Source organism: Ochotona princeps, chromosome 1, assembly GCF_030435755.1.
Source record: "Ochotona princeps isolate mOchPri1 chromosome 1, mOchPri1.hap1, whole genome shotgun sequence".
In the NCBI taxonomy this organism is placed as follows: domain Eukaryota; kingdom Metazoa; phylum Chordata; class Mammalia; order Lagomorpha; family Ochotonidae; genus Ochotona; species Ochotona princeps.
Window position 1 is genome coordinate 27149631 of NC_080832.1, and position 16877 is coordinate 27166507.

At 40.7% G+C, this 16877-nt stretch overlaps 1 protein-coding gene across 1 annotated transcript in view; it reads left to right on the forward strand.

Annotated features, from left to right (window-relative positions):
* Positions 1-16877, forward strand: part of MAP3K5 (mitogen-activated protein kinase kinase kinase 5) — a 240487-nt gene that overhangs the window by 174027 nt on the left and 49583 nt on the right. The window contains exons 16-21 of the mRNA XM_058671310.1: positions 1790-1917; positions 2473-2609; positions 3528-3633; positions 7927-8084; positions 10072-10249; positions 16488-16508. Of these exons, the coding sequence (XP_058527293.1) occupies positions 1790-1917; positions 2473-2609; positions 3528-3633; positions 7927-8084; positions 10072-10249; positions 16488-16508 (728 nt within the window). The remainder of the gene's footprint in view (positions 1-1789; positions 1918-2472; positions 2610-3527; positions 3634-7926; positions 8085-10071; positions 10250-16487; positions 16509-16877) is intronic.

Genomic DNA, 16877 nt, shown 5'->3' on the forward strand with positions numbered 1-16877 from the left:
AAAACAAAAACTATGTTGCCTGCTTTAGGATCTGATCTTCAAGCAGATGAGGTAAAGGATGCGAGCCAAATACCCCAACAGGACAGCTTCCCAAACACAGGAGATCCAGAGCAAACCCCTCAAAAGAGGCCTTGTTTACCTAAACCAGTAAGATAAAGAACTCTCTCCTGGGGATCACCTTCAGTGCGGATATCTCATACAGGCCCTTGTTTGTGCCCTGGATGCTCTACTTCTGATCTAGCTTCCTGCTAAGGGCATGGGAAAGCAACAGAGGATGGCCCAAATGCTTGGATCCTGGTACCCATGTGAGAGACCCAGAGTAAGCTTCTGGCTTCTGGGCTTAGGACCGGCCCAGCCCCAGCCATTGCAGACATTTGGGAAGTGAGCTAGCAGATGAAAGATCTCTTTCTCTATCTTTCCCTACCCCTTTCTCTCTCTCCCTCTTTAACTCTGCATTTCAGATACATAAATCGATATACCAGCTTATCAAAACTTATTGGCTTTGCCTGATAAGCTGTTGTGCTGGTGCTCAAAATTAAAACAAAACAAAACAAAACAAAATAAAAATAATTTCTAAAAGAAGTCCCTTCTACCTTAACCCACAAGAGAGTAACCTGGATTAACCCAATGGTAGCCAGTTGCCTTTTTTGCATCCTCCTGTTTCCTTGTTCCTGATCAAACTACCTGTAAAAAATGTTCTGCTGCCCAGCAGAGATTCTGGTTTGACTAGATACTGCCTTGTTCATAAATCCCTAATGAAAGTACATTTCTTAAACTCAATTTAGTGAAATTTTGCTCTTTGACCAGTTACACAGTAATTGCATTAGAGATCCGTTGAACTCAGGTTTGGTAAGAGGCTATATGCTTTTTTATACTTCATAGTATCGTCAAACATGTCCAAAAAATAGAAAATGGTTGTATAATTGGATACAGTGACATAGACCAAGTGTAAGATTTTTACATAGGGATGAAAATTGGCTTTTAATGTGAAGGCTTGATTAGGATTTTGGTAAAAATCATGAAATGACAGAGTTGATAGACTCAGGGCATGGAAGGATTTTGAAGCCAAAGATGTAAAAAAAAAAAAAAACTCAGAATATGGATGGTTTTGTGTTTTTTGTTGGGGAGTTGATGGGTCTGTCAGGAAGTTTTGTATTGAACGTTAAAGTCCTTTGCAGCATTTCATCTTCCTGGTTCAAGAGTCTCAGGGCACTTGAAACTGTGTTAGTGTTAACCGTCAGCTGTGTGGATGATTCCAGTTCTCCTGGGTTCAAATCTTAAGTCTGTCACTTGTGGGCTCTGTGGTCTTGGATAATTTAGTTATCCTCTGTATGAATTTCCTCATAGGTAAAATGATCACTTTATTGAAGGAGCTGTGAGGAATGCGTTAATCCATACTTATTCACTTAGATCAACATAGCTTAGAACAGTGCTGGACCCATGTCTGCTTAGGTCCTGCCACAGCTTAAACCTCATTGGGTTTTTTGTTTTGTTTTGTTTTAAGATTTCTTTCTTTTTATTGGAGGGTTCTTGGGCTGTCCTCCACTGCTTTCCCAGGTCACAAGCAGGGAGCTGGATGGGAAGCTGGGTTGCTGGGACTAGAACTGGCACTCATATGGGATCCCAGCACAAGCAAGGTGAGGACTTGAGCTGCTAGGCCACCATGCTGGGCCCCTTCATTGCATTTTATAGAGGGGCATATACTTAGCTGATTTCAACAGTATTGGTTAAATGTTTACCTGAAGGAGCAAGGGCATCACTGGCTCACACACATTTGCGTGTTTTCCAGGTACTCTCAGCCCTTGCACGAGGAAATAGCATTGCATAAGCACCTGAAGCACAAAAATATTGTCCAGTATCTGGGCTCATTTAGTGAAAATGGTTTTATTAAAATCTTCATGGAGCAGGTCCCAGGAGGTAAGAATTCTTCTTTTTTTTTTTTTTTTTTAACCTTAGATGGCATAAGTTTCTAGTACCTGAAAGGAGAGTAACATCGAATGGGATTTACTGGAATATGAAGGGGCTGCAAAAAGTCAAGGAAAAATGGACTCAAACGTAAATTAATTATGGCACCATACATTTTGAAATGCATGCAGTTGTTTCATAATGCATCTTCTATGAACTTTTTGAAACTCCTTCAGAAACGTCTTAGTTTGTCTAAGCTGAAGAAAAAATGAGACACATGCTGTTACTTCACAATTGTTAGCAAATTAATAAATAATGAAACCATTTTAGTGTCAATTGACTTGTATTGAAGCTAGCAATTGATTGGCCTTTTACTTAGACTGTATTTGATATTGTCCATCTTCAGAGTAGGGGCATTTTCATATTAATGCTTGAATCCAAGTACTTAGTACAGTTCCTGACATTGTTTAAAAAAAAAGTGAATGTTGCGTTAAATGAATATTTAATTATTAATGTGTTTTAAGAGCTCATTTGGGTAGGGTTTTATCCACTCTATCTACCTCACAGGAAGCCTTTCTGCACTGCTTCGTTCCAAATGGGGCCCCTTAAAAGATAATGAGCAAACAATCGGCTTTTATACAAAGCAAATACTGGAAGGATTAAAATACCTCCATGACAATCAGATAGTCCATCGGGATATAAAGGTAAGAGGCACCAGGATGCATTTTCAGGCTTTTCTTGCTGTATGATTGTTGTGTTTGCAAGCCACGGGTGTTATTTGTATTAATGTAGAATAGTGAGTGAGCCTTAGAATCAACAGGAAAACAAGCTGACAGAACACTTTAAATGAGTATGTTCCTGTCTTGGATCTCCTACTCGGAGAATAAGCTCCTTAACCATGTTCTGCCAACAAGGTTGTGCTCTTAATCTGTGATATTTTCTTGGAGCCCTGTGGGGTGGGAATGTGGTAGTATGAAGCTCAATGGACAGTCTTTGTACCTGAGCATCTTACAGGGTACCTGATCTCTGGATCCTTGCCTAAAGCAATGATAGTTAACATCTACTGAATCAGTGGATGGATGCTAGAAGAAAATAAACCCCTTTTCTCACAGCTTTCATGTATTCATGGATTGAACTTGAAAACTGAAATTATGAAATAAGTCAGTAACTCTATACTTTCTCTTGAGAAAATTCAGAAGTATTACATTTTTTATAAAGGCCACACTATTAATAGCAACTTAATATTACAACTCTGAAATCAACCAAAATGCCACTTGTTTGTCATATCCCTAAATATTTCATGAAAAAAAATAATAAAACAACAGAAAAAAAGGTAAGGAAGCTGAGAATTCCACTCCTCATACAGGCATCAAACACAGAACCTATTGGGGCATGGTAGCGAGCTCTACCTCTGAACCATGTTCTGATGGTGGACAGCCGATGGTACAGAAACTCAGAGATGGCATCAGGAATCCTCTTTGGAGAGATTAACTATTCAGGAAGAAGGAAGCGTTAGTGTCCTTGTTTGTACTAAGAGCAGATTTTGTCACTGGAATTCACAAATGAACACCACAGTGTCTGAAGGGAGGTCCCATGTTTGATGAAAGGCCTCTGTTCCCTAGGGTGACAATGTGTTGATTAACACCTATAGCGGGGTGCTCAAGATCTCTGACTTCGGGACATCCAAGAGGCTTGCTGGCATTAACCCATGCACTGAAACTTTTACTGGTATGTCTTTACCATGATATTATAGATCGTGTGTAATTATAGAGGTAATTGCCAGGTTTTGAGCATGATGTGAGAAATAAATTTCAGTGGTATTCCCACACACTAATTGATATCAGCATATTTTGAAGAAAATGTTATGCATATAGAAGATGCTATCTGGCCCCTTTACCTCCCTCTTGCATTACTGTAATTGGCTTAGTCACTTGCTCTATGCCACTAGAGCTTATTTTCTTTCCTAATTATCAATTTTGCTATCTGTTTTCTATCATTATGTCACTCCTAGTTGGCCTACAACCACTGTACACAGATAATTTTGAAAAACTAACACTGGCTTGTCTGGACCTGGCTGTGATTCTTCCTCATTCTGTGATCACTTCCCAGTTGGACTCTGTGCGAGCTGTTTATTCCCTGTAGTTTCTCGCCCTATTCCACAATATAAATAACCAGGAGGATTTTACTTCACAAAGAGGAAGTGACTCACCCAGTCAGGAGGCCACCAGGCGGGGAGCTTTTCTGAGGAATTAGTCAACCCAGCCCCTGGGCTGCCTCTGTCCCAGGCTCCCCAGAGGGTGGAGCCCAAGTGATGGTAGCCAAGAGGAAGTTGAGACTGCAATGACAGGAAGTATATCTACCCGCCATCCCCTCCAAGTTCTCATCACTCCATGATGCTGATTTGCATGAAAGATTAGGTTTTGTTCTTATCCAACAAAGAGACAGAAATTGATCAAGAAGAAGAAGAAAGAAAAAAAAATGACCCTGGGTAATCCTTGGTTCAGCATCAGGTAGAGTGGCTGGATGTTGCCATTTCTGAACTCTACCAAGGCTGCAGGAGAGCCTCTGTAGCACAGATGGACACACTGGAAGAGGACATGTGTACCAGAGGCCTCAGCATACCAGACGTGCGCGAGCTCGGGTTGTGCCCTTACCCTTACTCTGTGTGTTCACTTTCTGCCCTCTGTGACCATGGTGCCCCTTCTGACAGGTGGACAAGGAGAGAAAGTCTGCATCTCTAGCCCACCTGGCACCTTCCTAGTCATGAATATTTCAGAGTTCACAAGTAAAAACAGTTAGAATATATTTTGTGAAGAAAGTAAATCCCCAAATCTTAGTAACTAAAATATGCCTGCAGTTTAGCAAGGCACATTTTGTAGGTTTGGAAACTCCTGGACAGAAAATGCCTACTTTCAGGGGCAGAGTATTACTTTAATGTCTTCTGTGTAAGTCAAAGACATCTTTCTCTCCTTGGTAAAATTCCCAAAGGAGTTATAGGAAAGTAGACTACACAAGCTGTTGTCTTGTGCTTACCTGTTGCCCTGGCATAGGAAGAGAGACCTGTCTCCTGCACTGACCTTGAGGGTTAACAGGTGAGCAGATCCATCCCCTCAACCCCAAACACCTCGCAGCACTAACTGTGCTCTTCAGTTTGCAGGTGCCTAGTTGGTCTCTAAGGAATGCAACCGTATGACACTGATCCGGTTCATTCTCTTGATTTTGCTGAGGAAAAAAGCCAGAGTGAGCACTGTTTGTGGAGTGCTGACTGTGCACCCGGCTCAGTGCTTGCTGCCTGGCATTTGTGATCTCATTGCAGTTTGCAAATCAATCTTTATCATTAGGGATTATTATCCCAGTTTATGGGAAGGCAATTAAGATTCAAAGAAGTTGGACAACTGTCTCAGAGTCACAAAGCTAGTTAGTAATAGCACTGATATTCAAACTAGATGCCAAATGGGATTCATTATTTTCTCCCTGAAGCTGTTCTTCCCACAGTCTCCCTGGTTCACTGGATGGCCACTGCAGGTGTCGAATTATGTGTGGTGCCTTTTCTCACACTCCAACCCAATGTATCAAGGCAGCCTGTTGGCTGTGCCTTTGTAGGCCCCTTCCCCTGCTACCACCCATGTCTCACACTCGAAAGACCCCTTACTCTTCTTGCACATGTGCCCCCTGCTCTGTTCTCAACACCAGACTGATCCTTCGAGAATGTTAGTCAAGGGGCAGGGTTTCCTGCAGCAGGGAAGTCACTGCCTGACTTCCATCTCCATCCAGTCCTGCCCATTACAGGCACTTGGGCAGTGAACCAGTGCATGGGAGATTTTTGTCTCTCCACTTCTCAAAACAAACAGATCAAGAAAAATATTTTAAAAAAAACTTTTGGATAAATTTGAGATAAGATAAATAAGATTTGAATCTGAATTTGTGCTCCCTCTTATTTTCCATAGGCTGATGTTTGGATACAATTGTATCATCCTTTTCCATCTCTGTAAATCATTTTATATAAGATAGTGTTTCGTGTTTTTTCATGAAATATTGTGTAATTTATTGCAGTACCTGAATTGTCCATTTTTAAAATTCACTGTTTTTATCAGTTGAAAATCATATTTGGATGTTAGTACAACTTAAATTTTTTCATTAATCCCAGAGACAACAAGCAGGAATGGCTTTAATACACATTTTATTATTATTATTATTATTATTATTATTATATTATTTATTTTTACAATCTTGACATAATTAGAGTAAAAAGGTTCAAGCACTACAGGAAGATGGGCAAGACAATTAGTTCCGTTTTGTTTCCTTAATATATCTGATGTAAAAGGGAATTTTAAGGGAGAAGCCCCAACCAGTCTCCCACCCAACCCAGGTCCCTGATGTGGGGCATGCTCCAAGGGTCTTGCTCAAGTGGTTTTGATAGTTCAACAGTTCAGAATTGCTGCCACTCTCACCACTGCAAGCATGATGCGGTCGTTGGAGAATCCACTGACTGACATAGTCCATCATATAGTCTCCGTTTGCCCAGTATTTTCATTGCCAACATATAGCTGAGGTGGTTGATTGACTTGTTCTGTCCTCTGTCTTTTGATGGCTAGCGTTCTGAGTCCGAAAGCTCGATTAGGGAGATCCCTAAAGAAACTTTGTGTGAGGTGTTCCCAGACAAGATTCTAATATACACATTTTTTTTAAAAAAGGACACTGGGTTTTATTTAAATCTTTAAAAAGTTATCACTTGGAGGAAAGATATAGATGAAAGAAATTGTAGCAGTTTTCTACTAAGGATAGGCTGCTTTATCTCTAGCTAAATAAAAGACTTCCCTCCAGTAATGTTCTGTTTTAAGCTTAGAGCAACATATGTGGTTAGATACAAACTTAAGCGTGAACAAATATTCCCAACTAACAATGAGGTCTGTGAGATGAAGCTGGCAGGCTGACACTACTTGATAAAAACAATATACTTTCATATGCTGTGTATGAACAGCAGTTCATTTCCATTGTTCATTTGTGGGTTTCACAGGAATCATGTGGAGGAATTTTACATAAGAGTTTTTAGCGATAAATCATGCATGAGATATTTGTGAAAGTTCTTGTCTATATTTTTCAAAATTTCCATCAGTTCGTTATGAACCAGAAAATACTGAAGTAGTTCTTTTGGCAAATGCCTCAAGAGTTGAAGTAATTCAACCTGGCATCTTGGAGGAGTTCCTGTTAGCTGATTATATCATTCGTGTGAGTATATCAGAAGCAGAGGATATGACAATAAGATATTCCCATCCATGCTCCTGACCCCATTGCTGGACCAAGGGAAACCTCTCAAAGCCTAGAGGTTGGAATTCATCCTCTCCTTTGGAGCAGTGAAGTCACTGCAGTTGTTTACCTGGGGTGAACCCAGCTAGAACAAGAAGCAGCAGATCTTGGCTCCTCGTTTAATGTTTTCCATCACACTGCTCTCTGATTTCATGCAGCCTTCTAAATCTGTTTCTATTCTGTTCTCACCATGTCTGATGATTTGTCTCTATTGATGTCTTATGGCTTTTCATCTGTGTAACTGGTTATTCCACATATTATAGACATGCAGGAGTCATGTAAACTTGATTTACAGAATAGAGTATGCCAGAAAGTATTTGCGTTATTTTTCACAGTGGCTTTCAGGATCTTGATGCTGTCATGATTAAGCAACAAGAATAGAAAGAGAACTAAGCATTCAGTTCAGGAGTTGTGAAATACTGATTTCAGAAAATTGATGTATAAGCTATTTTTTTTCTGGAAATAGATTAGAAGTATTTATAAGAGCAGTCTGCATGTATTTGAAGAATTGATTCCAGAAAATACATATTGACAAATTCATCATGAAAACTGTTACTGCCACTGTATGCACAGTGGAAGAAATAAACTCACAAAAGATGAAATATTAACACCTGAATCCTGTTTTTAAAGCTGTCTTACTTGTGTGGTGAAGCTGGAGTTGTCGCCCATCCGTATTCTTCCGTTGAAGTGAAAATATATATGGGTTGTTTGCAGGTACCCTTCAGTATATGGCACCAGAAATCATAGATAAAGGACCACGTGGCTATGGGAAAGCAGCGGACATCTGGTCTTTGGGCTGTACGATCATCGAGATGGCCACAGGAAAGCCCCCGTTTCATGAACTGGGAGAACCACAGGCAGCCATGTTCAAGGTCACCAACTGTATTATCTTAGAGATACATAAATAATGCTTCTTATAGCTACTGGATGTGCTAGATACATGTCGTTTTTGTAAGGCAAAAGGGAAGGAACCTGAGTAAGCCTACGTTGACAGCACATTCAAATTTGACAAGAGTCAGGGCCAGTGCCTCACTCAGAGGCTCTCTGGTGCCTGGGTTGTCTTAGCTACAGTATGGGATCCACTCTAATGTCTTTTGACCTCTTTTTCACAATATAGTTTAATGAACGCGCCACTATATGCAAGGTGGTTCAAAAGTGTTTTGACTCATTTAGGAATTTAGTCCAGCTAATGTCTGCCTTTACTTCTCTACCATAATAGCTTGAAGGTTCCGTTTTTTAAATTAGGCGTTTTTAAATCCATCTTATTCTGACATATTTAGTCTTCTGGCTTGTTAATTCTCCCATTAGTAATTCTCAGGAGAGTGAGACATACCTCACTGTAGCCACCACTTCTTGCAGTAGGAGACACCTGTTACAGAAACGGACCTGAGAGAGCCCAGGAGCCACGGTTTCAGTATCTGGGGACTGGGTGTGGTAAACCTGGTTCAATGACTCCCAAGTCAGTGGGAAATTTAAAATGGAAAACCTGGTTCCCAGGAAGTATAACTCAGTGATCTGCCCTTCTATAAGGCAGAGGTCTTGGGATAAGCATGGTTACTTCTCACCCTGCTGCTGGATGCATTTCCAGCCTTTGTGCCATTGGTGGACGGCCTCATGTGAGGGTCATGTGCTGCACACCAACAGCTTTGACAAAGCATGACTTACTTTGGCTGATGGATGATCCCTTGGGCCAGGGCTGATGGGAAGAGCCAAGCCAGAAGGAGCACTGGCAGATGCTCGGAGAGAGCTTGTCTTAGCGTAGAGAGGTATCTTCCTCTTCTCAGCCAGTCTGTCAGGTTGTCACTAGTCTTGAGGACTTTGATCTAAATTCAGCCTTTTTACCCTCTGTATACTTCGTGATTATACAGCATGCCTTTGTTATTAGGCAAGGAACCAAAGCAGTGCATACGGTATGATATACTTGAGAGGTAAACATATACTTTACCCATGATTTGTGATGCTAGTGAAGATGTTTGAGACTTTAGGTAAGTTACTTAACTTTCATGTTTCTCAGTTTCCTCACTCTTGATACAGGTGGAAAAATAATACTCAGAGGAGTTTGAAGTGTGTGAGATGGTGTGTGAGATAGGAGAGCACTTAGAATAGTGCCTGCCCCATGATACATGTTCCATAATTACTCTAAATAGTCATGTTATTATGTATATAATAGCTTCTATGAACTCTATAACAATAAATATTTTCTTGGAAAATTTTCTCTGTGCTAAATACAAAAGAACATCATTAATTTCTTTTAAGGAGAGGTAAGTTAATTGCAACGTTGTTTATTTTCAAATCACTTTTAATGTAGGTACATTTGAGATAGGAAAAATACAGATTGTGTAATTGGGGACAGACATAGGCTTTAATCCAGACAAATTGAGATTTAAATTCCAGATTTACCTGCTAATAACCATGTAAGTTCATCCCTTCTGAGCCCTGCTTTCCTCATTGGTATGACAGGGATACTATTTTGTCTGCTAGTTTGGAGACAGGATTTGATGAGATTTGTAAGTGGAAAAGACCAGCACAATCCCAGGTTCATAGTTATTATGAACAAGTCAGTGGTCTTAACTAAAAATATCTTTTTCTGCGTGGCAGTATATTGGTATCGTCCAAAAATTAGAAGGACCAAATTATTACTTCAAAATGCTATGCACTCTCTGAAGCTACTTACTCAGCATGTATCATAAGCATTGGTAATGTCATGCATGGAGTCACTGTCCACAACCTATAGAAAGTGTATTCACATTGAGTCCCAAGCTCACATGAGTTTGTAGAATGGGAGCTTGTTGCACTTAGGAGCCTAGTGCTAACATTTGGAGGTCAGGTGACAAATTATGCTTCTTCCTATAATCTTAGGTGGGAATGTTTAAAGTGCACCCTGAGATCCCAGAGTCCATGTCTGCAGAGGCGAAGGCATTCATACTGAAATGTTTTGAACCAGACCCTGACAAGAGAGCCTGTGCCAACGACTTGCTTATTGATGAGTTCTTAAAAGTTTCGAGCAAGAAGAAAAAGACACAACCTAAGCTTTCAGGTATGAAGTTGCATAGGGAAGGATGCAGGTTCTAGTCACTAGGCTTGGGCTTTTAAGATGGAAGTATTATTTAGAAGTAAAATAATCTCTTCACAGACCTGTTTGGAAATTGACATAAACATTAGCAAAGGTTCCTAAGTGTTTGTGTTCCAGTATTGCTAACATTAGTTTCTCAAGTGCTGAATGCTCATACATAGTATTTTTCCATCACATGTTTATAATAATTAAGGCACAGCATCTATACCATTCTTGCATTGCTGGCATGTAAGTGGAAGTACGGGGCCTGGCGCAGTAGCCTAGTGGCTAAAGTCCTCACCTTGCAGGCGCAGGATCCCATATGGACACTGGTTTGTGTCCCTGCGGCCCCACTTTCCATTCAGCTCCCTGGTTGTGGCCTGGCAAAGCAGTTGAGGATGGCCCAAAGCTTTGGGACTCTGTACCCACATGGATAACCCAGAGGACGCTTCTGCTCCTGGCTTCAGATGGGAGACTCAGCTGTGGCCATTGTGGCCACTTGGGGAGTGAATCAGTGGACAGAAGATCTTCCTCTCTGTCTCTCCTCCTCTCTATATTTCTGACTTTCTAAAATGGAAGTACAGAAGAGGTGAAATGTAGCCTTTTAGAGTGAAAACCTCAACCTACCACCACTAATAGCAGCTACATGGCTATTACACAGTTAAACTTCTAAGTCATCTAGGTAATTCATCCCCCATGCTTGCTGCCTATTAAAGCTTTGAAATAATTACAAAAAGAGAGACTACTGTTAACAATGAATACAATTATATATCAAAGTACCTCAAAAAGTTTGTAGAAAGTAAAATTAGAGATGTGTATTCTGATGCAGAAAATGTTGGGAATCCATGTGTAGTTTTTTCATCATGTACATTTCCCATGTACCTTTTGAAAGGTTTCCTCCTAGAAGTAAGTTATATTTTAGGGCCCCGCTTGGTAACCTATCAGCTAAAGTCCTCACCTTTCATGTGCCAGGATCCCATATGGGCTCCTATCTGTGTCTCCCGTCCTGCGGAAGAAATCACCCGATACTGGAGAGCATTTCAGAGGCACTTTTATTCCAACCTTCAGTTCCTCCTTTGGGGCAGAAGCCCCTGGCTTATATATCCCTCCTATCCGTTAAATCCGTTACCCAGAAGCCTTCAGTTAAGTCAGTTAAGTCCGTTATTTCCATTACACAGAGAACCTCCTCACCCCTCCCCCGAGGCCCCTAGCTATCTCTCAATCCTCCAATCAGCTTACACGCCTGAGGCAAGCGGTAAAGGGCCAATCACAGGGCACTTCCTGAAACCTGTCTCCAAGAGGAAGTAGGGTCCAGGCATCATCTTAGGGCAGGGCACACGTGCAGTGCTCCCAACAACTCCCCCTTTTTGTTTTATTAAGCAAGGGACTGTGCCTGTCTTAGGTGTTCCGAGTCCAGGCTCTCCTTAACCGTCATGGGCAAACCGCGTGGCTAGGAACGTGGCACCTGTCTTAGGTTGGTAAAGCCTTTTCGGATACTTACCCGTCTCTGACTACCAGTCCAACATGCCTAGCCAGACTTCTGGGGATTCTCTGTCGTGAAGGGCAAGCACAGCTTGCACTAGCAGCCTCTGTATGAAGCGTCCGCTGACCCCAAAGAAATAATTAATAAGATAAGGCCCAGGCCTACTATACCGGCCCATTGGCGTGCAAAAGAAAGACCCTTTAGTATCCAATTTGTCCATTGCTCTACCGTGGCAATCTCTACTTTGGTGCTATTTATAGCGAATAACTCTCTGGGCAGATTCAATGCTCGGGACCCATTGGTGACAATAGAAGGAGTAACACACAATCCAGGTAAATGGAGCTTGTACACATACATAAATAGCATTATAGATAACATCACAACTGCAATTAACTTTAACATCTTCCCATATTCTAGAACTATTACTACTATAATTACAATTTTTTATCACTACCTTATCAATAAATGCAAAAGCTGATATATCTGAACACCTACCCCTACTGGTGCACAATACCCAAGCATTCCAGGGCAGGGCAGATACAGATTGAACAGGATTACCATATGTATAATTATATCAAACTGAACATCCCGAGTCCCATACAAATAAACCGTGTAAATTATCAAACTAAACATCTCAAGTCCCATTCAAATAAACTGAAAGGCTTCTTAATAGATTAGCTGCAAGTTGGAAACTGAGAGGACCTCAGATAACATGTCCACCTGTTCTTAAGTCCACTCATCAGCTTATGATTAGCAAGCCAGTCCAAACATGTTGGTTAAACTGCTCCTGTGTCTGAAGAACCACAGAGATCTGCCATGCCAGGGCGTACACAGTCATAACCGCCGGTAGCTATTGCTGTTACAGTGGCAGCAGTAACCCTGAAGTCATACTCTGGCCGCAGGTGGACTGACAGGTCGTTTTCTTTAACTGTCATCGTTCTGGGAAAATAGGTGGGTACGCACATCACCACAGCCAGCGGGTACTCAGTTGTATTCCAACATTCTGAAAGAAAACAATCTATTCCACAGGTTAAGTGAATCTCTGCCTAACTAGCATTGCTAACAGGAAACACAAACATATAAAATCAATTCTGCAACTGGCCTCCAAAAATCATGGACATTGCTGCTTCCACAGCAGAAACAGAGGCTTCACCTCAAAAGAATTCGTGGTTATACTCCGCATAGGATTTTAGTAGGAATACTTACGTCCTCTAAATGTACTGTTTTTATCTGTAAAAGAATGGCCACTATTCCTAAGGTTTAACTAGTCAATAGAATGCAGGGTGATGGCACAGTAGAATTACTAATATTAATACTCACCTGAAACAATAATAACTAGCTTGTCCTTTAGGGATCTATATTGATCCCTATTCCCCCTTTCTGTTTATATAGCATAGTTTTAATTTTTTTTTTCTACGCTTCCACAGCTTTATTGCTTCTCAGCACCTTTTTTTAGCCTGTTCATACACTAACTGCTTTACCAAAGGCATTGCTGACTCCACCTCCCCAAAATTTCTAGAGGCAGTTTGAATAAGTCTAGCTACAAAATCAACATAAGGCTCATTGGCTCCTTGAATAACTTTGGAGAGACATTCCTGTAGATCCCCACTGCCTGTTCTAAATTCCACTGGGGGTTTTCTGCAGCAGCATTACGCTGCGCAGTGTCTGAACAAAACTCTTGGTATGTCACCTTCTAAGAAAAAGCATGGGCAAAAATTGAGCTATTTATAAAAAGAGCTCCAGACCCCCAACAGCTGGGGTCCACACACCAGACAATCTGATAGTCTGATTTAAGGAAAAACTGGCAGGAAATATCAGGACCTAAATGCTTAACAAATACTAATATATAATATATAAAAGCCTAATATACTTGCTTGTCCCGTCGATCTTCTGATTCAAATGCCATCATCTTGGCCAGTACCCGAGCTTTCACAAGACTCAGCAGCAGGAGCTTGCCGGACAAGCCTCTCAGGAATCCACCTCGGACCATTTTCGTTTTTTGGGAAAATATAGACTGATCCTCACCCCCAAATGAGGACGGGATCTGGGCCTTGGGTCTGAGGTACCAGGTTGCTTACTCTTACAGGGTTAGTATAAAGTAAAACTATCAAATAATAGCTTTACTAAACATTTATCCCAAAGGCCTACTTCCTGTTATAAATGAGGCAGGAATACAGGTTAATAATAAATGTATCAATGATATAATATACTTTAAAAATAATTATTAGTAATTTAAATTACATAAATTTAAGAAATCCATGTTAACTAGTAATCTTATTCAAAGTAAATGAATTTGTAGCAAAGGTTTAAAATCACTTAGATATTTTTACAGTCCTATCTGAAAGCTCTGGGAGTGTCTGCAGAATTCAGAGCTCAAGGCAACCTGCTTTTGCTGTTGATATGCAAATTATATGTATGCATTAATTTACCTGCTTTTTAAAATGTTTCCTACAGGAAGTTTAATCTTAATTCACAAAAGCTAGAATATTTTCTGACCAACAAACAGACAGTAACACATTATAACAATTTTAAACAATTTATACAGATGACAAACATTAAGACACACATGTGCGCGCGCACACACACACACACAAACACATGCTTTTGGAGACTTAAAAAAAAAAATTATTCTCAATCAAACTTAGTAATAGTAGTGTTCTCCAGAAACCAGTAGCTGAAAAGTCATCAAGTAAATAGTCTTGAACAAAGACCTTGAGAAAGAAAAGTCACCGTTACGAAATCTTTTCATCATTGCAAACTAAAATTTAAACCTTCACAACTCCATGGATGTATACAACAGTTTGACACGACAAAATTTTACTACATTTGGCAATAATCTTAATCCAATCAACCTGATTAACTGTCTCCACAAAACGGGAGATAAATCCATTGGCATTCTTGAGGCCTCATAAGAATACCAAGGGAAACCCTAGAATTGGAAACTTTTGAATTCTTGGATGCCCCTTTAAGGATGGCTAAAAATATCTGGAAGAAGGTTTTTTTTGTTGTTGTTAGTATAACACATTATAGGTTAGACTTCGTTATTGACATGAAATCATCACTCAAATACCTTTAAAACAAATACAAAATCTTTACCAATTTAAAGCAGTGAGAAGTTTGATAACCAGCCGAAAACACAAGAATTATTTTAAACTATAAAAATGCTTTATATAAAATAAATACCACATTAATTTAACTTATACCTTGAAATAATAGTGAATTACAGTTAACTTCTATAACAAATTATTTGCGATAAAATTTTACATTTTTGAAAACATCACAAATGAAACCTTAAGAATTACAAGAGATAAAATCGTTTTTTTTTTCTTGACCTTTTCTTTCGGATCATACTAAAAAGATATTTAAAAGGTAGAAAACCAGGCAACAGAAAACTTAGGGTCAGGTAATGGAGGTCTGAATGAATCAAAAAGCGGCCACCTGTAGCAATATAAGGCCTGACTAACAAAATCAGCATCCCAAGAACTGCTATCAGAGCAAAGCATTTAGCCAAGCTTTTAATGGGTGGAGGATCCTCAGAAGACTCACTTCCAGAGGCCTCCTCCTTATCCTCCGAGTCTGACTCTTCTGACTCACTTAACAATCTCTGCAGCAGGTGCTGCATGCGCACCATGGAGGACAAATTCCCCATTGCTCTGACTTTTCTCTAGTCACTCAACCGTGAACCTTCTTGTCGCCAACTGCGAACCTTTTTATTTTTGTTTTTGTTTTTCTTGTCGCTAACCTGCGAACCTGACGTGCACGTTCCCGCCTAGTGCGGCTCCCTGAGCAAAAGTCTCAGTTGTAAACTAATTCCCGTTGTAAGCGGCTCCCTGAGCGATCTGCTCAGCTACTTACCTTCCTGGTATTCACCAGCTAACTTCTGTCCTAGTCACGGTACCAGATATCTGTGTCTCCCGTCCTGCGGAAGAAATCACCCGATACTGGAGAGCATTTCAGAGGCACTTTTATTCCAACCTTCAGTTCCTCCTTTGGGGCAGAAGCCCCTGGCTTATATATCCCTCCTATCCGTTAAATCCGTTACCCAGAAGCCTTCAGTTAAGTCAGTTAAGTCCGTTATTTCCATTACACAGAGAACCTCCTCACCCCTCCCCCGAGGCCCCTAGCTATCTCTCAATCCTCCAATCAGCTTACACGCCTGAGGCAAGCGGTAAAGGGCCAATCACAGGGCACTTCCTGAAACCTGTCTCCAAGAGGAAGTAGGGTCCAGGCATCATCTTAGGGCAGGGCACACGTGCAGTGCTCCCAACAGGCTCCAGTTGTAATCCCGGCAGCCCTGCTTCCCACCCAGCTCCCTGCTTATGGCCTGTGAAAGCAGTAGAGGATGGCCCAAGGCCTTGAGACCCTGCACCCATGTGGGAGATCTGGAGGAGGCTTTGGGTTCCTGGCTTCAGATCAGCGCAGCTCTGGCTGTTGAGGCTCACTTGGGGAGAGAATCAACTGACAGAAGATTTTCCTCTCTGTCTCCTCTGTATATCTGACTTTGCAATAAAAAAAGAAATAAGTTATATTTTAGTAATAATTTCAAATACTCAGTTCAGGAAGAGAACAAGTAAATGACTCATTTGTTCTCATGGTTTCTGGTGTCCTATCAGATGCGATTGGACAGACTGAATGGAAAAAAACGTTGATCTCATGTCACGCCTTCACTTTTTGTTGGTTTCTCAGTTTAACAACAAACCCTGTGTGTGCTTATATTGTTGTTTTCTTTCTTCTCTACAGCTCTTTCAGCTGGATCAAATGGTGAGTTTGTTTTTGCTTTGCCCAGAGAGCTAAAGTCTGGCATGTCAAGTGATACCCTATAGATGTCCCATAAATAACCTCATCTCTGCTCCTTGAAGATCTAAACATTTTTGAGAGCTAAGAATGAGTGCAACTGTAAGCCTGTATGGACTCATTCTTTTATAAATCTCTCTTCTGTCTCTTTCATGAATGTGATTTACACTGACTCTTCCTAAAAGCAAGATGGTGACTGGTTTTGAAATGTTCGATTTGAGAGAAGTGTATGCTTTCTCACCCGAAGAGTTTCTTAAGGAAAACAGCAGTGCTGCATAGTTGGCTCTGTTGTTGTGGGAGCTGTTCATTATGTCCTCAGTTGGTCATGCATTATTG